Raw genomic sequence first — 23,731 nt, 5'->3', positions numbered from 1 at the left:
AATTATTTGAAGATTATTTGAAGAACGACCCTTATAGTAGTGTTTTTGGAACTTTTATTTCATTTTTTTTCTATTTTACATATATCGTTTGTGTGCATGCATACTCAGTCATGTCTGACTCTTTGTGACCGCATGGACTGTAGCCTGCTAGGTTCCTCTGTCCATGGGATTCTCCAGGCAAGGATACTGAAATGGTTTGCCATTTCCTCCTCCAGGGGATCTTCCCAACCCAGAGATCAAACACGTGTCTCCTGCATTGTAGGCTGATTCTTTACCACTGAGCCACCATGGTAGTGACCAAATAGTAGTATTTTATATGTATCATAGTCTGTATTAAAATTTCTTTTGTAAAAATACAGGTTATTGTATTATAAAAAATGTTACAGAATATTGGATTAACTTTGTTTTTGTTGCCAGGTTACAGAAATGCACTGTCCGACACGGTAGGCAGTAGGCATGTGTGGCTGTTGGACACTTGAAACTGGCTAGTGTGACTGAAAAACTGAATTCTTAGTTGTATTTAATTACTTTAACATCCGATACTTGATTCAGTTATTGGAGAACTTTAGAGTATGTTTGGAACGACTTGGCTGTTCCAAGTTATTAAATACAAATTTTTGTAGTCTAAATACAGATCAAATAATTGCAATGAAAATTGTCCCAATTGAAATGTGCTAAAAGTATAAAATAACTCAGTTTGAACAATTTCGAAAAAATATGTAAAATGTATCAATGTTTATATTAATTACATGTAGAGATAATATTTTGGATATACTGGGTTAGATAATGTATTAAAATTAGGTTCACTGGTTTCTTTTTACTTTTTTAATAAGGCTGCTAGAAAATTTACAATGACAAATGTGCCTCGCACTGTTTCTTTTGAACAGCACAGTTGCAGAACTCTAGTGGAAAATGTTCGTGATGTCTTGAGGGCTGGCACAGAGTGGAGATTGAGGGAGCACTGTTGAATAAACTCTGCCAGGTTGTTTATTGGGTCACTAAAGTCATAGTCACCTGGTTAACATGATGGGTTCTTTAATGTCCATTCTCCTGTTATTATACCTACAAGGTTGGAACGATGAAGTCTGTAACTCTGTCCTGTTCTGTGTTTTAAGTGTTTGGGCATACTTAAGACTGACATTTTCTCTAACTCTTAACTCAAAGACATTTTTGACATTGTGGATGGTAAACAAGTAGCTCATGTGGATTTAGCACTTGCTCAAGAAGATATGTGTAATGAGCAGCAACAGGAGCCAGCCAAGAGTTCTTCATTTACTTCACTGAAAGTGTCTCAGGACCTGGATGTTGTAGTGGTCGTGGGCTTCTCCAATACTGCAGTTGCTCTTAACTTGACTTTGTACTTCAGGTATGTAGATTACTTCCTTCTCTAATTTGAGGTAAATAATTAGAGCCAAAAAGAGGTTAAAAAATGTACTTGTTAGCCTTTTTTTTTCCCTTTCTTTTAACCAGTTTTCTTCCTTTATCTACATTCTAGGTACTACATAGTGAGCTTGTTACTATATAAAAATATGTACAGATGACCACTGACTATTTTTTATTTCTGGATGCATATTGAAGTTTTTATTTTGATTTATATTTATATTATAGATAGCTTATGTCATCATATGTAAAAAGTAACCGAGCACAATTTTAAAAACTCTTAGCTATTATAGTAATCTCCTCACTTCTTTCCAGTGCCAGAGCAGAAGAAAAATGGGATTTACCCTGTTAGAATTTTATCTTATGTGGCTTATGGTCCTGGCCGCCTATGGGATCCACCTTTTTCCAATCTTAGGATGTTCTCAGGTGTTTCCTGTGGAGGGCCCACACCGGCAACTTTCTGAATATATTAGTGAAAATTGAGTACTTCTGTGTGTAGCTTTTTGATTTAGAAATTCTAGTTGCTTCTCATCTTATGTTGGAAGGGAACATGTTTGTATCTGATTGTGCATACCCATGTACACAGCACCTGTTTATTGCAACTTGCAAGTAGGCTAATCAACATTTATGACTTTCAGAATTAAGGGACATTTCAAGCCATTAGGATTTTTGGTCCTAGTTTAATGTGAATGAAATAAACATATCCTTGAGTAATTGGGAATGTACTTCGATGAGTTAATTTCATCCTCACATATCAGCCAGAACGTCTTACTAGTGTGGTTTTTTGTTTTTAGTGGCTTTTTAACGTATTTTTTAGAATTTTTAAGCCGGAATGATTATCACATTTTCAGGTTGTATGCTTGTGTATCAGTAGGCCATTTTCACTGACTGAAATATATCTTGTATATGTAGAGTTACCTCCTAATCAGATTCCTTGGTAAACAGTTTAACAGGTGAAGAGGAAGGAGAACCCACTTGCCTCCCCTGATCCTTGAGTGCAGGGTTCTGCTCCTCGGGATGTTTTGGCAGCACCCCAAGAGAACCCTGAAGGGGGCACCAGGCACATTCCTTGGGACAGATTCCTTTGAACTCGGCCACTGTAACATCAGCCAATGAAGAACTCCTGCTCCCTTCCCTATAGTCAGTTTGGGGATCTGTCCTGTCCATCTAAATGAACAGTCTCTCTCTATTTGTTAATTATCTACGTGAGTGCTCTTTAATTAATATAACTTCTCGAGGAACTTGACCCTATATTTTGTAAGTACACTATGAAATCTAAAAGTATTTTTTCCATTCCTGCCTCCAGCTCTAGTTCTTTCCCACCATGAGGAATATCAGCCACCCCTTTTCATTTTATCAAGTCCTGTTCCCGCTCTGAGATCCACCTCTTTTATGAAGTCATTCCTTACTAAAATCCCTTCCACTTGTAAATTTCTGCTCATTTTATACTTTTTCTTCTCTTTGAACTTCTTTGGCACTTTTTGCTTTGAACTACAGTTTAGCACTTAATTGTATAGTCTTTCATTACTTCCCTAATTTTTTGTGTTTCCTATAGAGTTTGTAAGCTCATGTAAGCGCCACATGATTTGTTCGTTCAATTTGCTGTCAGTAACTTTTTCTTCCAGTTTACCTTAGCTGTCCATTCTCGTAGTCATACCCTGGGCTTTGTCAGTATATGAAACTATTCCTCCCCTAAATCACTTTTCCACACATCCCACTCTGACCACAACTTCCTGAACTACATCTTGCTTACTGAGGTACCCCCACTTCTCTCATCTGGCCTCACTGCAATTTCCATACACTGACATCACGAGTGACGACTGCATCTCCCTCTGTCTTCACGTCCCTCTTTATAGTGTAGATTCTGTGACCTGTCATTGTGTTCACTTTTTTGAATGCGCCCTAAACTCTTGATCCTGCTGTGTGATAGCACTTGGTCTAACACATTTTTTAATTCTGTCTTATTCCCTGCATCCACACAACTGAGCACTTGTGAGAACACCATAAATAAAAATTGATACCACTAAAAGTTCACACTCATGCCTTATGTGGTCTCTTATGTTGCCTGGAAACTTTACAGTGATATTTTTCATGAGTCCTTTTTTTTGGCAGCAATGTTTTAAACATCCGTTTTTCTCAAACCTTTATTCATCTCTTTACCCTCAACTGTTCTTGGATGACTTTACCTCCTACTTTATAAAGGAAGTAGACCCTGTCTCACGGGAGCTCCTTCTGTTTCTCACATGAAATTCCTCACTTCCCTGCACGCGTCTTCTCCATATTCTGCCCTGTTACAGGAAAGGGGTTTCCTGTTCCCATGCAGGCCCATCCCTCTGCGTGTGCTCTGAATCCCATTCTTTCCTCCTCCTCGGGGACCATTTTCTGTTTCCTGTCTTTTCTAGATCTCCAGCCTCTTAAGTATTAGATCCATGTCCATCTAATCACCAGGTCCTAGTCATTCTAGGTCCTGAGGGCTTCCTGAATCTTTTCCACTTTTCTTAACTTCTTTGTCATCACTTTGATCCATGCTGCTGTCATCACTTATCTGAATTAGCTTACCAGCCTCGTAATTGGTCTCTGTTCTTCCCCGCTCAAATTCACCCTCTACGGAGTAGCCAAAGTGATGTTGTTTAAATGCATATCTTTTCAGAGTGTAGGCAGGTATGAACATGTGGGGACAGAGTACATATCTTTTGTTGGCGGGGGAACTGCTTTCTCCACAGATCATATTTCTTCACTTGTCACCCTGCTTTCTCTAACATCATGTCCTTGACAAATGCAAGTCACGCTGTTACCTTCAAATTGTTGAAATGGTTAATAACTTAACTAAGTGCTCAGGGGGTTACGTACATCCCGGTCTCACACAGCCACTCCTCTGTGTCTTATCATATGGCTTCTCTGCTTAAACCCCTTGTCTAGCTTCTTTCCTCCTTCCCCAAGATGAAAGCTAACAATCCTTAGTAGCCCATAAAGCCTGACCCCATTTGTCTCTTGCAAAGCTCTCCAGCCTCATGTTACATACACTCTGCATCTACACCTGCATTCATACTTTGCTTTCCTAGCTATTAAGTATTTCCCTGGTCTCAGCCTAAATCTCACTTTGTGGTGGTGGGTGATTAAACACCTGGGGTTATGTCACATTCACCTGGTTCAAATCCAGCTGCACTGTTTCTCTGAGCCTCAGTTTCTATAGCTACAAAACTGGCGTATATTTACCTCATAAGGTTGTTGAAAAATTCAAATACATTAGTTCAGGTAAAAGTTTTTAGTTTCACATCTACAGTGCAGTAGATAATACATGCTCTTGTCTCTTCATAAAACTAACTTCCCTTAAGGGTAAAAATATTTTTAATTCATGTAATTGACATATAATGTTACATTATTAGCTTCATATACACAACATAGTTTTATTAGTGTGTCTAAAGCAATGGAGGTGAGGCGTCTAGGTCAGGGAAACTTACTGTCTGTATTCTTTCTGCTCTGTAACACCTCCACCCTGTTTTCCTTTCCATTTTTAACAAGAGAGGCAATAACATGGATTTGGGTTTGACCATCATTTTTTACCATGACTATTGTTTTCAAAACATAGGCAATATCCAGGACATCTGTTATGTGAAAAAACTCTACAAGACAGCCCTATTGAAGGTCCCAAGGGGATAGATGAAGATGATCCTGTTAATTCTGACTACAACATGAAACTGACCAAGTTTTCCTTCCGAATTGATAGGTACAGAAACCTCCTTTTTAGATTTACTTTATTATTTTCATTTTTGTGTGTGTGTGAGGCTGACACTGTACCTTTTCACTTAAGTCTTTACAGAGCAGATACTTTTACTTCCCTAAGTGCATCTTTGCTTGGTTTAGTGCCTCACTTACTGCCTTCCACTGTCACAGACATGAGTTCTGTGCTATCTCCCAGGTCTTGGAAAGCCCAGCTGTCATCATTGAATGAAACAATAAAGAGCTCCAAGCTGGGAGGTTCCTGCTGTGCTCCGTGGTTCCAGGATATTTCGCATCTGGAGTCCCCTGAATCTGGTAACCGCAGTACCAGTGTGTCAGACTGGGCCTTCATTCCACAGGATGTGACATGTAGCCCATGTAATTTTCCACAGAAAGGCCCTGCCAGGACCAGTGATCCAGGAAGAGTGTGGAAAAGGATGCACATCAGGGAACAGGAGGAGCCCCTTGAGCTTACTTGTGTGTCTGTGACAGGCTTCACTGCACTGTTTACTTGGGCAGGGGAAAGCACAGGCTGGACCATTGTCCTGTGGGACTTGGAAACCCAGAGCACGCAGTGTTTTTCACTGGGCAAAAAATGTATTCCTGTAGACAGTGGTGGAGTCCAGCAGCTGTGCCTCGTCTTGACAGGTAAGGACATCTTGTAACAGGTTGAAATCCACGCGGAGGGCTGTCCTAATGCCAGTTTTACTTCTGCTGCCTGAGTGGTGGTGGTGCCTGCTCGCACCTCTAAGCCTAAGCTTTGATGGAGAAAATTCGGTGTTACTCTTAGTACTGTTGTCTATGTGTTTGATTTTTAGTTAAGATTAATTCTGCTCAGCTAAATGCTTAGGATACTAAGTCAGAAAGAGTTTAAGGAAGGTTGGTTTTTAACCTAGCAAGTCTTTCACAGGACTTCAGTCTGTGTAGGCAGAGGTTGCAAGCTCGTAGCTCATGGACTGTGTATGAACTCAGATTTATTTTGTTTGGCCTGCACTACCTAAACTTCTAAAAAGTTTTTGAAAGTTTAGTTGTGCAGTCATGTCCGACTCTTTGTGACTCCATGGACTGTAGCCTACCAGGCTCCTCTCTCCACATGATTTTTTAAGCAAGAGTACTGGAGTGGGTTGCCATTTCCTTCTCCAGAGGATCTTCCCAACCCAAGAATCGAACATGGATATTCCACATTGTAGGCCGATGTTTTACCATCTGAGCCACCAGGAAAGTCCAGGCTTTTAAAAGACATTTTATTTATTATAAGCATGTAAAATTAGAGGATTTCACACAATCTGGCAGTTTAGTTGTTACTGAAAAATAAAAGATTTGGCCTACTGGCCTTCATCCCTCCTCCAATTTATGGATTGAAGCCAAATTTCAGTGGCCTTAGATGGGCCAGTTCCTTTCAGGTTGTTTTGTTTTGGTTTTGTTTTTCAATTTTTTTTTTTTTTTTTTTAGGTTACGTTTTCTTGTACTTCTCTCCCCACCTGCTTGGCTCCCATAGGTATTTGAGTTTGGTGTGTCAGATATATGTTGATTCAGCATTTATCCCATAATTTCCTGTAAAGCTACTGAGTGTTCTGATTGAACTGTGTGTTTCTTCTTCAGTATCTCAATTTTGGTAATCACGTATTTCTGTGTATCAGAGCGTGCTATTAATTGCTTTATTTTGGTAAAGGTTCCAGGTATTGATTGTGCAAGATATAATTTTTTACATTATACAAAATGCAATTATACAAGATTATACAGGATACAGTTAAGACAGTATTGATTGTGCAAGATTGTACAAAGTAGGTTTAGTGCTATTTCATAGGATTCATTGTTCTTATGAGAATTTGTCTCGTGTTTACTGTTTTGAAAATTGAAATTATTCTTTGAAAAATTATGATGAATGTATTAATTGAGGTCATTAGTTACCAGTACCCAATAAACATTAGTAATTACAGTACTGAAGTATTGAGTAGTTAGAAATTAATTCCTGTCATAACACTAAAACCTAAGTCCTAATAATTTATTAAAGCTGACTTTTTGTCTTGTAGAAAGTGGACTCTCTCTGATTTTGTTTGGTTTGACTCAAGAGGAATTTTTAAATAGGCTGATGATCCACGGAAGTGCCAGTACTGTGGACTCTCTTTGTCATCTCAATGGTTGGGGGCGGTGTTCCATCCCCATACATGCGCTAGAGGTAACAGAATTTAGTGTCTGTAGTATGATGATGTTCGATTATTTTCTGTTGTTTACTCTTATATGGCCAAAGAGTTGGGAGATAATATGCAACCTAGCAACAAAAGATGCATTGCCTTTACCCATCCATTTGCCTAGTTTTGGCTGTTTCATTACCCTAATTCTGCTTAGCAATTTACCCTTTTTGGCTTTGAAGTAACATAATGAACACTATTTAAGAAAGAAATCTGACTGTGGCTCAGATCATGAACCCCTTATTGCCAAATTCAGACTTAAATAGAAGAAAGTAGGGAAAACCATTAGACCATTCAGGTATGACCTAAATCAAACCCCTACAATTATATAGTGAAAGTGACAAATAGATTCAAGGGAATAGATCTGAAGACAGAGTGCCTGATGAACTGTGGACAGAGGCTCATGGTGTTGTATAGGAGTCAGGGATCAAGACCATCCCCAAGAAAAAGAAATGCAAAAAGGCAAAATGGCTGTCTGAGGACGCCTTACAAATACCTGTGAAAAGAAGAGAAGTGAAAAGCAAAGGAGAAAAGGAAAGATATTTCCAAAGAATAGCAAGGAGAGAGATAAGAAAGCCTTCCTTAGTGATCAGTGCAAAGAAAAAGGAAAACAGCAGAATGGGAGATACCAAAGGAACATTTCATGCAAAGATGGGCACAATAAAGGACAGAAATGGTATGGACCTGACAGAAGCCGAAGATGTTAAGAAGAGATGGCAAGAATACACAGAAGAACTGTACAAAAACATATTCACTACCTAGATAATCAAGATGGTATGATCACTCATCTAGAGCCAGACATCCTGGAATGTGAAGTCAAGTGGGCCTTAGGAAGCATCTCTACAAATAAAGCTAGTGGAAGTGATGGAATTCCAGTTGAGCTATTTCAAATCCTAAAAGATGATGCTGTGAAAGCACTGCACTCAATATGCCAGCAAATTTGGAAAACTCAGCAGTGGCCACAGGACTGGAAAAGGTCAGTTTTCATTCCAATCCCAAAGAAAGGCAATGCCAAAGAGTGCTTAAACTACCACACAATTGCACTCATCTCACACGCTAGTAAAGTAATGCTCAAAATTCTCCAAGCTAAGCTTCAGTAATGAACCGTGAACTTGCAGATGTTCAAACTGGTTTTAGAAAAGGCAGAGGAACCAGAGATCAAATTGCCAACATCCACTGGATCATGGAAAAAGCAAGAGAGTTCCAGAAAAACATCTATTTCTGCTTTATTGACTATGCCAAAACCTTTGACTGTGTGGATCATAATAAACTGGAAAATTCTTCAAGAGATGGGAATACCAGACCACCTGACCTGCCTCTTGAGAAACTTGTATGCAGGTCAGGAAGCAACAGTTAGAACTGGACATGGAACAGTAGACTGGTTCCAGATAGAGAACGGAGTACGTCAAGGCTGTACATTGTCATCCTGCTTATTTAATTTATATGCAGAGTACATCATGAGAAACGCTGGGCTGGAAGAAGCACAAGCTGGAATCTAGATTGCCGGGAGAAATATCAATAACCTCAGATATGCAGATGACACCACCCTTATGGCAGAAAGTGAAGAAGAACTAAAGAGCCTCTTGATGAAAGAGGAGAGTGAAAAAGGTGGCTTAAAACTCAACATTAAGAAAACAAAGATCATGGCATCTGGTCCCATCACTTCATAGGGAACAGTGTCAGACTTTATTTTTTTGGGCTCCAAAATCACTGCAGATGGTGACTGCAGCCATGAAATTAAAAGACGCTTGCTCCTTGGAGGGAAAGGAATGACCAACCTAGATGGTATAAGAAAAAGCAGAGACGTTACTTTGCCAACAATGGTCTGTCTAGTCAAGGCTATGGTTTTTCCAGTGGTCATGTATGGATGTGAGAGTTGGACTGTAAAGACAGCTGAGCACTGAAGAATTGATTCTTTTGAACTGTGGTGTTGGAGAAGACTCTTGAGAGTCCCTTGGACTGCAAGGATATACAACCAGTCCATCCTAAAGGAGATCAGTCCTGAATATTCATTGGAAGGACTGAAGCTGAAGCTGAAACTCTGATACTTTGGCCACCTTATGCGAAGAACTGACTCATTTGAAAAGACCCTGATGCTGGGAAAGATTGAAGGCGTGAGGAGAAGGGGACGACAGAGGATGGGATGGTTGGATGGCATCACCAACTCAATGGACATGAATTTGGGGAAACTCCAGGAGATGGTGAAGGACAGGAAGACCTGGCGTGCTACAGTCCATGGGGTCACGAAGAGTGGGACATGACTGAGCAACTGAATTGAACTGAACTAAAGAAAGAAAAAGTTACAAAAGATGGAGGCAACAATAAGCTAATGAGAATAAATGCAGTGGAATCAAGCCATGGGAAGCTCAAGCAGGAGTGAGCACTCATTCCTGCTTTATCTTCCCCACCACTCTTATCCTGCTGTTGTAGTGACATACCTGAATTTATAGAGCATTTTTTAGTTCACCCACTCCAGTATTGTCTGGGAAAGCCTATGGATAGAGGAGCCTGGTGGGCTACAGTCCATGGAGTTGCAAGAGTCAGACAGGACTTTAGGGACTAAGCAGCAACAATGTAGTTCACACTCTCTGTGCATCCTCTAAATTGTGCTAAAATAACCACAGGTGACAGTTGGTAAGTTTGTATTCCTGTCATTTTACTGATGAAAAACTCAAAACCATTGCGTGGTCCATAGCTGTACTAATATGACAGGAGCCAGAATCAAACTCGGGGCACTTTCTACTATACCACATGGAAAGGTTGAAAACTAGAAGTTAATAAAGTTACATACCAGACTCATCTTTTAGTGGCAGGTTTATTGAGATATAATTCACATACCATAACATCACCTGTCTATGGGTAGGAGTGTCATTCACTTAGGAGGGATTTTTAGTATGTTCAGACTTGTACCACCATCCACTCTGTCTAGTGTTTTCACTGTCTCACTTTTTTCACCCCAGTAGCAGTCACTCCCGACTCTGCACACACCCTCATTTCCACACACTGATCGGCTCTGTCTGTGGCCTTTGGGGATGGCTTCTTTCACTTCGCTTGTCTTCAGAGGCCATCCCTGTAGCATATGTCAGGACTCTGAGTAGCTTTGCATTATGTGGATATAGCACATATTTTTAATCCATTCATCATCAATAGACATTCAGGTGGTTTTTCCTTTTTTGCTATTAAGAATTCTTCTACTATGAAAAGTGGTGTACTAGTTTTTGTTATCACTGTTATTTTTTCGTTTCTCCTGGTAGTAGAGTTAGCAAGTTACTTAACTTTTTGAAGAACCACCAAACTGTTTTCCCCAGTGGCTGCACTATTGAACATTCCCAGAGTAAGGTAAAGGAGTTCCGATAGCTCCAGATCCACTTGTTTTGTCCAGTTTTGTTGTATCATAACCATCCTAGTGACTGTGAAGGCAACATGACGTGTTATCTCATTGTAGTTTATACTTGCGTTTTCCTAATGACTAGTGTGTTGATCAGTTTTCATGTGCTTTTTGGCCGTTTGTATTATATGTCTCTTTGGAGAAATGTCTACTTAAATCCTTTGTTCATTTTGTAATTGAGTGATTGGTCTTTATTGTTGTGTTCTAAGGGTTCTTTACATATTCTAGATACTAGACCCTTATGAGATGTCTGACCTACAGATATTTTATCCTATTCTATGGGTTTTACTTCCAGCGTTTTTGATGGTGTCCTTTGAAACATAAGTATGTAATTTTGATGAAGTTAGTTTACCTGTTTTAGGGAGTTTTGTTTTTCAGTTACTTGTGCTTTTGGTGTCATTTCTTAAGTAACCAATGCCTATTCTGTGAGGTCATGAAAATTTACTTCTATAAAGTTATGAGTTTTATTGTTTTAGTTTTTTCATCTGATTCTTTGATGTATTTTGATTAATTTTTATATATGGTAAGTGGAAAGGACCCAACCTCATTCTTTTGGATGTAGATTTTCAGTGACCAGTACCGTTTATTGAAAGACTTATCTTCATGTACTACAAAATATTTATTATAGAGAATTTAAGAATGGGAAAAAAAAAATTAGTCTCTTATAAATCTGTTATCCCAAAGTAATCATGTTTACTCTTGGGTTATTTCCTATAGTTATTTTTTCTAAATATTAATGTTAATAATCAGGTGCTAGCTCATTTTCTTACCTATAGATAAAAACTATTATTATTTCCATTTTACAGTTGAGGGAACATAGAGGTTAGGAATCCTAATTCAGATGTACTTGGATTGTAACTGGTAGTGCCAGGGTTTGAACCCAAGCAGTGTGACGGCAGAGCCTCTGCCCTTAGACGTTGTGTGTCCATGTAGTAAGTTTAATTAGGATTAGGTGGTATTACAGCATTGTTTTGGCCTTAATCTCCCACAGCATACAAAGGAGTTACTTTGTTGAGACTCAGGTATAGCCTACTAAACACTCAGTTTTCATAAATGTTCCTTGTGAAAGTTGAATGTGCATTTTCCAGTTGTCACAGTGTTCTTTCATCAGAAGTAGTTAGAATTTTCATACTTGGCTCAGTTTATCTTAATCTCTTTGAGTCTTTGGGTAATTCAGCTCACTATTTCTCTTTTCAGGTAGGTCTAATCTGGTATTCAATATATCCGCTGAGTATCTAGTTTCAATTTTTATTTATTTATTATTTCTAGAATTACTATTTGGTCATTATTTTTAAATATGTTATTTTGAAACTTTTCAAATTTATAGAAAAATTGTAAAAGTTATAAAATGAAAATCCATTTATCTCTTTTCTGTTTACCAACTGTTAACCTTTTGCCACTGGAGAAGGAAATGGCAGTCCACTCTAGTATCCTTGCCTGGAGAATCCCGTGGACAGAGGGGCTTGCCAGGCTACAGTCCATGGGGTCACACAGAGTCGGGACACTGAGTGACTGACAAAACAGTTTGCCACGGTTGTTCTGACTGTATGTTACTTACTTTTGCTGAACTATTTGAAAGTTGCCAACTTGGTAACTGTTGGCAGCCGTATTCTTCCTTAAGCACACACAGTTCAGTTCTTCCTTTCACTGTGTAGTGTGAAGTCAGGGTCTGTTTCTTGTCTCCCTCAGGGAAGTCTCTTTCTTCTTTTCTTTTCCTCCGCACATAACTTTGACCAGTACTTCCCACCCAGCCTGCCTGGCCTCGTACCCAGAACTCACCCCTTGGATTCTCAGTGTTGCCCCCAGACCAGCAGCATCACATCTTCTGGAGATTTATTAGAGATGCAGATTTTCAGGCTCCACCCCAGACTTAGGAAATCAGAATCTCTGGGGACTGGACTCAGCGGCCCACATTTGAACAGGCTCTCCAGGTGATTTCTTCAGTGCAGTGCTTTAGCCTCAGCGTGGCAAACTTCTGTCCAGGGCCAGAGACCCCAGGCAGGTTTCTGTTATAACTACTCAGATGTGCCATTGTAGCCATTGACAGTGTGTAAGTGGATGGATGTGGCTGTGTTCCTATAAAACAAAGACAGGCAGGAACTGAATTTGGTTGGTTCATCCTATTTTTCAACCCCTGCTTCAGGCCATCAGAAATTTATTTTTAATTCTGAGGATTTTTCTCACTTTGTTTTCAGTTCAACTGAGCATTTAAAGATATAAACACACACACACACACACACACACACGCACCATCATTGACCCTTGAACAGCATGGATTTGAGCTGCACGGGTCCACCTGTACCGGGATTTTTTTCAGTAGTGAGTACCACAGTACTACGCAATCCAAGGCAGGTTGAATACATGGGTGTGAAACCTCTTATTCAGGGGGAGGGCTGTAGAGTCATACATGGGTTTTCCACTGTGTAGGAGGGTCAGCGTCCCTAACCCCCTAGTTGTTCAAGGGTCAACTGTATATATAATTTTAAATCTATGATTTTTAAGTGTTCTTTATAGAACAGTTTCCTCAGATTCCTAGTTAGAAACAGAAGTCTGTATTTAGCCTGCTTTTTCAGTTTAACTTTGTATTAATCTGCTATAATATTTTAACTCAAATAGATTGTAACTTAACTGTGAGGGTGATCCCCAGGTACCTAGCTTTGAATGGTTTTAGAATTACAAAATGGGTGGGAAGATACCCTGGAGGAGCGGCGGGCGATTTACTCCAATATTCTTTTCTGGAGAATCCCATGGATTCTCCTGGTAGGCTATAGCCCATTGGGTTGCAAAGAGTTGGACGTGACTGAAGCGGCTTAGCATTCAGCACGCACAGAGCTAGAAGTGTTTTCTTTTCTAACCTCCTGTTTCTGCTGAAGCAGAGACTGTTGCTCCAAAAAGTTACAGAGACTTGCCCTAGATTACACAGTCGTCGTCAGAATCTGCACTAGAACTCAGGTACTCCTACAAGATAAAGATAGCCTTGTATCTCTGTTAGTGCATTAAATTGTAAAGTTTTAAAAAACTTGTATCCCAACTTTTTTTTCGTATTGTAATTTTTTCCCCGATCTCCTCCCATTTCAGGCAGGAATAGAAAATCGTCAGCTGGACACAGTAGATTTCTTTTTAAAGAGCAAAGAAAATCTTTTGACTCCATCCTCAAAATCTTCTGTACCTGATCAGTTTGATCACTTTGCATCCCATTTATATTTAAAACGTAAGTGGAATGAAGGCTTCTACATTTGTATTTATCATTTTTCCTTTTTAATCACTTTCAAATTATTGTTATGTTTTCTGATGACTTATTTACTAGCCAGGACTCAGTCATAATGTTTTGTCTCCTTTCTGGACTCTTGAGAGAATTGTAAGAATCTGTAAATGCTCTCATTATACTTTGAATATTAATTATTCATATGCTATACTGTGCTTTGTATTTTTAGTATGCAAGGAAGAGATGATCTTTGAAATTTAAGAGCATTTTATTCAAAAGAAAATAAAATTCATTTGTGAAATTCCCCACTCCTGCAGCTGTCTGAGGTATATAGTGACAGTGCAGCTGGCTTAGTTTTCATCCTGACTTTGCTTTTGCTACGTTACCAACTCTTCTTTTTAAGACTTTGGCTTTCATTGTTAATAAACAGGAGCTCTGCTTTTATTCTTCAGCCAGATAGTCGTTGCAAGTCCTCTCTTTGGAGGGATAGGGTAAAAAATGTATTTTCCCATGTACATAAAGTTTTATAATTTGCTTTTTTCCACTTGATAATGTATTACAGACATCTTCCTTGATAACAATAGGTGTACTATTTATGGTGGCACAGAATTTCATTATATGGGCTGTGCCATAGTTTCCCCAACCAAACTCCTGTTGCACATTTAGATTGATTCTAATTTTTGCTATTGTTGGCAATGTGCTATAAATGCTATGTGTTTGTATAATTTCACATATGTACAATTATTGGGATTAATTTCTACCAGTTTATACTCTTTTTTAGTGGAGAAAAGAGCAGTCTACCCTTTCAGTCAGGGTAATATTGGTTCTCACTTGCAGTGTGAATTGACATTCTCTTGTTTTGAGTGCAGAGTTTGCCCTCCTCCCTCTTGAACTGCTAACTTTTTTTTACGCTGCACTTTTTTTTTTTTTTTTTAAGTCTGCTTAAATTTATGGAGAAAAGCCTGGTTTGTGGTGTTGAGGGGAACTCCAGTAGCAACTGTATGGTCATTACTCCCTTCTGCTGTTTGGTGGTCAGTGATTACTCTTCCCTCCACTCACACCTGCACTGCTCTGCCCTAAAAGGTGGGGATAGATCTGGAAATAAGCATAGGATTAGCTTTTCCTGCTCTTTTGGTAAAACCCATGTTTCCCATCATTCTCACACAGACGCAGTTCTAGAGGTGGGGCCGATGCTGGAATGAGCAGGCAGCATTTTATTTGCAGCTGGCAAACAGAAGATTCAGGGGCCTCCATCCTTGCCTTCACCTGTATGTTTAAGAGAATGGTTTTGGAATCAGCAGATTTACATTCAAATTTGTTCTCTGCCACTCATGCTCAGATTAGCTTGGACAAGTTACTTATCCTCTTGAAACCTCAGTGTCTTCATCTGTGGAAAGAGGGATGTAATACCTACCTCTCTGGTCATTAAATGGAATAAGTGAGATAGCATTTATAAAACACCAAGTACAGTATTTAAAATAGAGTAGTGGTCATCAAAATCCTAGTTACTAGTAATACCAGTAAATAATGACTAGTGATAAATAGAGTCCCTGAAGTTTGCAGGAAATAAGACTTCATGAAAGTTTTGTGAGCTTTTTGAGAGTAAGACATTGGTCTTTGTCTTATGTTTTAAGGTATTGGAGCATAGTATTTTTGGATAGGTTAATTTTATTGGGAGTGTCCTGGTGGTCTTCATAGTCCTTTCTTTGGTTTTTCCTCAGATGTGGAAGAGCTGACACCAGCATTGGATTTACTTTGCTCAGCAATTAGAGAAAATGATTCTGAGACCCAAAGCAAACACTTTTCAGAACAGTTACTTAACCTTACACTATCTTTTCTTAACAAACAAATAAAGGAGCTTTTTATTCACATTGAAGGTAAGAAAGCAGGAAATAAAGGGACAATTATCCTACCCTTATGTCAGGACAGAGATGTAAGTGATCCTATTGCACGAAAGGGCATAAGCCAGCGGAGTGCCATTTGCTAAGTTCAGTGTGTAATTGAGTGAGTGAAATGGGTTCTAATCCTGGGAAATTTGGCAGGAAGAACTAATCATTTTGAAGGGGGTTATATTAAAACATGGGGATACTTGTAAATAGGAAAAAAGATCAGATTTTTTTTGTTTGATCTGAAAACACTGTTTGAATTTTGCCATTTTGTAAACTTCATTATGGTTATATAGCTCATGGTGAATTATTTCTCTCTCTCTGCTCTCACACACACACACACACTCATACTCTTTATGTATGAAATTGGCACATTGGTGTTTTCCATAGAGCTAGATGAACATCTACAGAAAGGAGTGGACATTTTGACCAGCTACATTGATGAACTTCGAACCTTCATGATAAAGTTTCCCTGGAAGCTAACAGATGCTATAGCTGAATATGATGTAAATGAAAATGTCCCCAAAGTAAAGGAGAACAATATATGGGAGAAACTCAGTGTTGAGGTAAATATGAGTAATAATCACTTCTTCTATTTTTCAGATTCAGAGAATCTGAGAAAATGATAGAAGAAATAGAATTTAAAATCTGTATACTTGTTGGTTCATCCATATTGTAACATGTGATAGTATTAATTTTCCTTCTTTTTTTTTGGCCACACTTGTAGCGTGCAGGATCTTAGTTCCTCACCCCAGGATCAATCCTGCCCCCTTCCCACCCCCGACAGTAAAAGCTCAGAGTCTTGACCACTGAACCGCCAGGGAAATCCCTAGAATCTGTATATTTGTGATTCAGAGTCTTTGGAAAGGCTTTTAGATTTTTGGATCTCTGAGTACAACTTCAAATACATGTTTACAAGTTTCATTTATTTAATTCAGAATACAGATAGGCACCTTCTTTATGCCAGATCTGCCCATTTGGATCCAGTGAGAAACACCCAACCCCAAACCCATCGTGAACTAGCACTCCTTCAATATCTAGGACATGGTACTTTGGACTTGTCCGTTCTGCCTGACGTTTGAATGAATCACATTGCTGCTGGTGATTCGATCTTAGGAAAGTTATGACATTATATAGTTGGAAGTATATTCAGTTCAATTCCTATCTCAGATTCTAGTTAAGATATTTTGCCAGTTAGATTTTCTATACTCATCAACTTGGCTTTCTTTTTATAGTAGAAGTTTATACAACCAAACTGTGATGCCCTCTTTTTGACTAGGGAGTGAAAGAATTCTTCTAATCTCTTGGAGGATGTTGGCATTGAAAAGACCAAGGCCAGAGTAGCCTAACCCCGATGGTCCACACTGATAGGGTGTGAAAGCACTGCGGTTGAGGTTGTGCCTCTCAGGGTACAAGGGCGGGGAAGCGCCTGGTGTGACTGCGCTTGCTGTCTCTCAATCATTCTCTAACCAAAAATTACTTAATTTTCCTTCCACTCTCTTAGGGTTCTCTCTTCCAGTCTCCTTCACTGATTTCATTTCTCGTTTTTCCCATTTTAAATGTGTTCCAAGGTTTCATCTATGGCCTTCTGCTCTTTTTACTCATAATCACTGATTTTTAATTTGGGGGGAGGTTACAGTCCACTTCGATGAAAGCTGTGGACTCTGTCTCCAAAAACATGCATGCCAGTGTGTGTGTGCCAATATGTGTGTGTCCTTTCTAAAATATATGTATCTTCCAAATACATCTGTATGATTTTATCATCCTAGCTTTTAAGATCCTTCAGTGGCTCTGCATAAGTTTCAGGATAAAACCCATGTCACACACACCATGCCATTATGATGGAGATTCTACTTTTCTTTCATGTTGCATTTGCTACTCTCTTCAGCCTTTTCTCTAGTTACATTAAGTACTTTCGAGTTCTCTGAAGGCTTGATACTGTTTCTTGCCCTTATGCCTCTGCATATTAAATATTCTCTGTTTTTGGAAGTCATGTTCTTTTCTCATTAAACATACATCACACTTACTTGTCTTTAAAACTTTTACTTCATCGGTCAGCTCTACTAGGAACCCTTTTCTTTTTTATTCATTTCTCTTATTTAAATATTCCTCTTCTGAACTCTCCTCTCTAGAACCCTGGAAATACCTGTATCATCCCCCTTATCATGCAGTTCTATAATCTGTGCTTTATTTGCATTTCTTCCACTAGTCTAAAAGCTCCTGGAGAGCAGAGTCTGTATTTTGGTCAATTCATATCCCCTTCCAAGCCCCAAATCTAGTAGTAGATTTTCAGTAAAATTCTCTTATTGAGGTAGTCAGTAAATACATAAGTCCCTTGTTGATAAACATATTAAGGTAATAAAAAGGAACTCAAAAGGCAGATGTTTTTCTTCCTTTTCCTAGGAAGTTATTGCCAATGCCATTTTAAACAACAAAATACCAGAGGCACAAACTTTCTTCAGGATTAACAGTCATTCTGCTCAAAGACTTGAGGAGTTGATTAGAATAGGCCTAGATTTGGTCTTTGACAGTTTGAAAAAGAACAACATGGAGGAAGCCTCTGAGCTTTTGAAGAATATGGTAAGTGGCAAAATTTGTCCGATCATAAAGTTGCTAATGAAAGAAATTCTCTTCTGTGTTTAGTACAGTGTCTGGCTGTTAGGAAAACTGCTTTGTATTCGTAGTCATGTCACAGGACTGAGAAGTGTGTGTGGCTTTTCCTGGGAAATCATGACAACAGTACTGAGAAACCTTTAGTGCCAAGACCTTTCTGGAAGAGATTCTTGGTTAGAATTTCCACCATTTGTTCTCTATTAGATTTGGTACTTTGGTTAGAAGGGGAAACGGTGTTTCTCATAAAAGGTTTCACACATTTCATAGTGTGCAGAGGACCTCATTATTTGTTGGGGGACATTCTTTATGTTCTCTCTTATGTCGCCATTGGCGCTTTCAAGTGGCGTATACCTTTGCTCAGTGCTCCATGGTTTTACTTCACTTGAGAAAGGAATGTCCTGGAGATGGGGTTCCTGGACCATGCAGATATGGTCCTCATCTGCATGGTTGAGGTCTTGCCCGTGGTAATTCTCTGGAAGTTCAGAGGGGTGAAACTGTCAGGTTTGTTACGTGCGTTGACGGTTGTCTTCAAGTGAATCATGATAGCAGAGACCTGTAGTTTTGGTCCTGTGGTAGCCGGGCCTTGCCTTAAATTGTTCTGTGTGCTGCCTTTGGCATTCTGGCAAATCAAATCACCTTAAGGATTTAGAGATAGTCTGCAAATATTTTGATAAATGTAGAAAATGAACATTTACAAGAGCAGGAAAGTGGTGGAATTCTAACAGGGCACATTTCTGTAATAGAGTACTTCTGTATTGAACATATATTTAGGTTCAAATAGCTCCATTACAAAATGTAAGTTTTCTTGATTTTCTGTTTATTTCAGGGCTTTAATGTAAAAGACCAGTTGCTCAAGATATGCTTCTATACAGCTGATAAAAGCGTACGGGACTTTCTGGTAGGTAAAGGTGAGACCAAGTAGTTTATGTTTTCTAGTAAATGTTGGTGAAACTTCAAAACAAATTACTTTAACATTCAGCTAATACCTAGTAAAATAAAAGTATGACAACTCCTTGTCTTTGTTTAAATGAACATTTTGCGTTTGTGTTAACGGAAAATTTGTGTGAATACATACATTGCCTCAGAAATTCAAAATATAATTCTTAAGTGGCATTTAATCTCGTGGAATTTGTTTTGCAAATGTTCTTGATTCTTTGTGATTTTTTTCTTTAATTGCTTTTTGTTCAAGGTTGAAATTTTTAAAGAAAAAAATTATTTTTCTGAAAAAGAGAAAAGGACTATAGACTTTGTGCATCAAGTTGAGAAGTTTTATTCAGGACATTTACAAGAAAATATACAGATCCAGTCTTTACCCAGGTAGTCTCATTAGCCCCGTTTTTATTACATAGGAAGAACACCATAGACAAGGCTTAGTTTTTAATTGTTATCTTGGACTTCTTATGTGGAATTGAGCTCATATTCCCTATGAAAATTAAACTTGTATCATCCAGAGGGGCCTGAGGAATCCCCTGTCAGATCAATATGTACATATCAGAATATTTTAAGATAATAAATACAAAGTTAAGAGTATTGAATTCTGTGTTCCCCTAAAGAGTAGAACTTCTTGAGCAGAGAAAAAGGAATGATGCCTTTCCCTCCAAAATTTAAAAATTTCCTATCACACTTTTAGGTATTGGATAAAGGAACAAGATTTTTCCAAGCACAAGTCTGTTTTGGACTCATTCCTAAAATATGATCATAAAGATAAACTTAACAAGCAAGATCATAGGATTGTGTTAAATTGGGCTCAGTGGTGGAATCAGCCAACACAAGAATCCATCCTTCTCCCCTGGATAAATCCAGAAGGCAAGTGTGAAAGAGCCTAAAAGAATGAATGAAGATTAAATTAGGCATTGGTATTTGAATATTTTGGTGTGTCTTCATTTTCAAATTCCTTTTGGGGAAAAATACTCAGTTGCTTTAGAATGCAAGTCTTTATATTGAGAGCTTTTTCTTGTCTTGAGGTTTTTGTAAGGGATTTATAATGTGATTGTGAAAGAGAAAAATCATCTGGTTCATGAATATGAAATTTCAAGGCTAAGAGTTCTCTTCCTAGGTTCCATGACGTTCTTTGTTTTTCAAAATAGTCTTTGGTTTCTCTTTGTGTAAACTGAGAATCTTTATCATACCGGGGCTCTGGGGAATAACTTAACAATGGTAAACAGAGGTAGTTCATAGGGTGTCAAATTCACGCTTATTATTACAGCTGAAGTTTTTGTTTATACTAAGGAAAAGAAAAGGGAAAAAGAAGGCTGACAAGATAAATGAAACAGGTTAATTCCCAAGCTTCATTTAACCACTGTAGTAACAGGAGGCAACATTTAGCTCTTCCTCCTGCTGACCTATCCGTTAGCAAACGAACAGCACAAAAGAGGGAACTAGGAAAAGGAGCAGAGGGCCTGAGTGATTCTTCTTTTATGTTAAGTATTTGCCCAGATCATCATGTTTGCTCAATTAGTGTTGAGTTTTATGTCAGTAATCATCATTCATTGCTATTTTAAAATGAATTTTGTTCTTACTTAGGATATAACTCGTATTCTCCTGAAGGCCTCTGGAGATACCTCACAGCACGCCATGATCGGCCCAGCATTATCCTGTGGATTGGAGAATTTCAGACCCAGAGTAGTTATGCTTCACTTGAGCAGAATAAATGGCCACCTCTGACTGTTGATGTTGTTGATCAGAATACTTGTTGCAACAACTACATGAAAAATGAAATTTTAGATAAGCTGGCCAGGTATTGTAACTGTTGTTGATGTTTAGTTGCTAAGTCGTAGCCAATTCTTTGCGACCCCATGGACTGTAGGCCACCAGGCTCCTCTGTCCGTGGGATTTCCCAGGCAAGAATACTGGAGTGGGTTGCCATTTCCTTCTCCAGGGGATCTTCCTGACCCAGGGATCGAACTCACATCGCCCGCACTGGCATGGAGATTCGTAACCACTAGACCACTAGGGAGCCCTCCAGGTAGTTTTTAAAACTTAAATGTAAAATCATAATGCTTTTAGAAGATAGAGAAGGCTGTCTTCATGACCATGGAATTAGGGGGTGCTTTCTAAGAGGCTTGGTGTGGGGCAAAGGGAGACGACACTCCCTGAAACCAGGGGAGCTGCCTGGTGGGACTTGTGTCCCTCAGTGGACAGCGTTAGCCAGCCTGCTGCCACACGGCACAGAGTGCACCAAGGCATCCCCATCCTCCCTTTTTCTCGATTCTTGTCTCCTAACGGGGATCTTCGTAGGTCAAGACAAAGCAAAGCAGAAGCCTGAGGGCACAGGACTCTTGTAGACCATCCCACACAGGTGAGCGAGCCTCTGGGGACACACAGCAGGAGAGTAGAGCTTGGATCTGGAGGGGAAAGATACCAGCACACAGATAGTTCACAAAAGAGGAAGCATACATGACCAGTAAACATTTGAGAAGATGCTCCTTCTTATTTATAGTCACAGAAAGGGAAATTTATTTTACAAAAAATCTAGGGACAATGACTATCAAAGGTAGAATAGAAAAATAAAATGTGGGATAATCATACAGTGGAACAGTGAGAACTATACAAGTGAAACTAACAATGAAAACATGCTACAGCTGTAGTATCAACATGATAAATCACACAATGTTAAGTGGGAGAAACAAGGCAACAGCGTGTCCAGGATGTTCCATTCATATATGTCACGTTTGAAATAGCCAGAACCAAATATTATTAATATTTCAGGCTACACACATGGGTAGTAAAACCATGTTGGTGAATGAAAGTAGGGAAACAGTTATCATGATAATCCGGATAGTGGTTACCTCTGCGGCAGAAAAGCTCGTGTGAAAGGGGAGGAGCACTCCAAGGACTTCCAGGTACAGCGTCCTATAATCTAGGTGGTGGCTATGTGGTGTTTCTCTAAACTGCACGTAATACTTTCTTTTTGTACTCTTTTAATGGTACGTATGGACTTCTCTGGTGTCTCAGATGGTAAAGAATCTGCCTGAATGCAAGAGATCCAGGTTCGCTCCCTGGGTCAGGAAGATCCCCTGGAGAAGGGAATGACTACCCATTCCAGTATTCTTGCCTGGAGAATTCCATGGACAGAGGAGCCTGGCAGGCTACAGTCCATGGGGTCACAAAGAGTCAGACACGACTGAGCGACTAAAACTTTGCCTTTCATGATGTATTAACAGTAAACTTATAGAGATATTTAAATGCAAATTTCTGTTCTTTAATAGTTGGTCTGTTTAAGTTACTCTTTATTATGCTTTTAATCTCTTAATGATTTTGTTTGTATATTTTGGTGAATTCCTCAGTGTATAAAGCATCTAGCTTCAAGAGCCACAGTGGGTTGTACAGTTCTAGTCAAAAACAAACAAATGGAAGTAATTTAGTTTAGGTTTCTGAAATATTTAAGATAATTGGAGACTGTCATTACTACCTTAAAATACTATAGTGGTGCAGAAACCTTTATTGGAAACTAGCAAAAGACATGTTTCAGAACATATTTATGGGGTAAGAATTGGCAGTCTTATTTGTAAATACTAGTTTTTAACTAGTTGAGATTACTTAGCAATGGAGATGGTCTGGTCTGCTCTGAATGTAGCAATTTTTTAACTTGCCATGTTTTATTTAAACCTTCCCAATAGGAATGGAATTTTTCTTACATCTGAGTTAGAAGACTTTGAACTCTTCCTTGTCAGACTAAACCGTGTTGGGGGTGTCATGCAGGATGCCCTCACTGTTCAAAACTATAGGTCCAAAGAAGGATGGGATTTCCACTCTCACTTCATTCTCTATTGTTTGGAACACAGTCTACAGTATCTTCTTTATGTCTATCTTGACCATTACAAGTGAGTACTAAGAACGAAGCCTTCATGTTCCCTCTTTCCATATTACGTCTGAATATGACTTTTAGGAAAATACTAAGCATCCATGTGAGCAATACTGATCTTTTTGAAGTAGTTCCCCCCACTCTAACATTTGGTAACGTCTTTTAGTTTATACTCCATTCAACTAAATGCTTATCGTGTGTTTTTTAGATGTTAATTATGTAATTCAATATTAACCTTTTAAATAATTAGATATATATTATTTATTAACATTTACTAATTTATTAATATTTATTAATTTATTAATATTTAATGCTTTAAGAGTTTAAAGGAGGGAAGATTCTAAAGGTTAACTTGGACTTTCATACCAAACAAATGCTAAGAACTTTGACTTTATAGCCACTGCAAGGTATCTTCAGTTCAGTTCAGTTCAGTCTCTCATTCGTCTCCGACTCTTCGCGACCCCATGAATCACAGCACGCCAGGCCACCCTGTCCATCACCAACTCCCGGAGTTCACTCAGACTCACGTCCATTGAGCTGGTG

General features: G+C 38.9%; 1 protein-coding gene across 1 annotated transcript in view; it reads left to right on the top strand.

Moving 5' to 3' along the window:
- Positions 1 to 23,731, top strand: part of SPG11 (spastic paraplegia 11 (autosomal recessive)) — a 76,407-nt gene that overhangs the window by 4,459 nt on the left and 48,217 nt on the right. Inside the window, exons 4-16 of the mRNA XM_010845189.1 lie at positions 1,165 to 1,366; positions 4,970 to 5,107; positions 5,300 to 5,748; positions 7,134 to 7,279; positions 13,759 to 13,891; positions 15,607 to 15,762; positions 16,162 to 16,337; positions 18,175 to 18,351; positions 19,211 to 19,282; positions 19,574 to 19,701; positions 20,015 to 20,190; positions 20,908 to 21,121; positions 23,004 to 23,207. Coding sequence (XP_010843491.1) covers positions 1,165 to 1,366; positions 4,970 to 5,107; positions 5,300 to 5,748; positions 7,134 to 7,279; positions 13,759 to 13,891; positions 15,607 to 15,762; positions 16,162 to 16,337; positions 18,175 to 18,351; positions 19,211 to 19,282; positions 19,574 to 19,701; positions 20,015 to 20,190; positions 20,908 to 21,121; positions 23,004 to 23,207 — 2,371 coding nt within the window. The remainder of the gene's footprint in view (positions 1 to 1,164; positions 1,367 to 4,969; positions 5,108 to 5,299; positions 5,749 to 7,133; positions 7,280 to 13,758; positions 13,892 to 15,606; positions 15,763 to 16,161; positions 16,338 to 18,174; positions 18,352 to 19,210; positions 19,283 to 19,573; positions 19,702 to 20,014; positions 20,191 to 20,907; positions 21,122 to 23,003; positions 23,208 to 23,731) is intronic.

The sequence above is a fragment of the Bison bison genome, unplaced genomic scaffold (assembly GCF_000754665.1).
Source record: "Bison bison bison isolate TAMUID 2011002044 unplaced genomic scaffold, Bison_UMD1.0 scf7180017864213, whole genome shotgun sequence".
NCBI lineage: Eukaryota > Metazoa > Chordata > Mammalia > Artiodactyla > Bovidae > Bison > Bison bison.
This window is presented reverse-complemented; position numbering and strand designations above follow the sequence as displayed.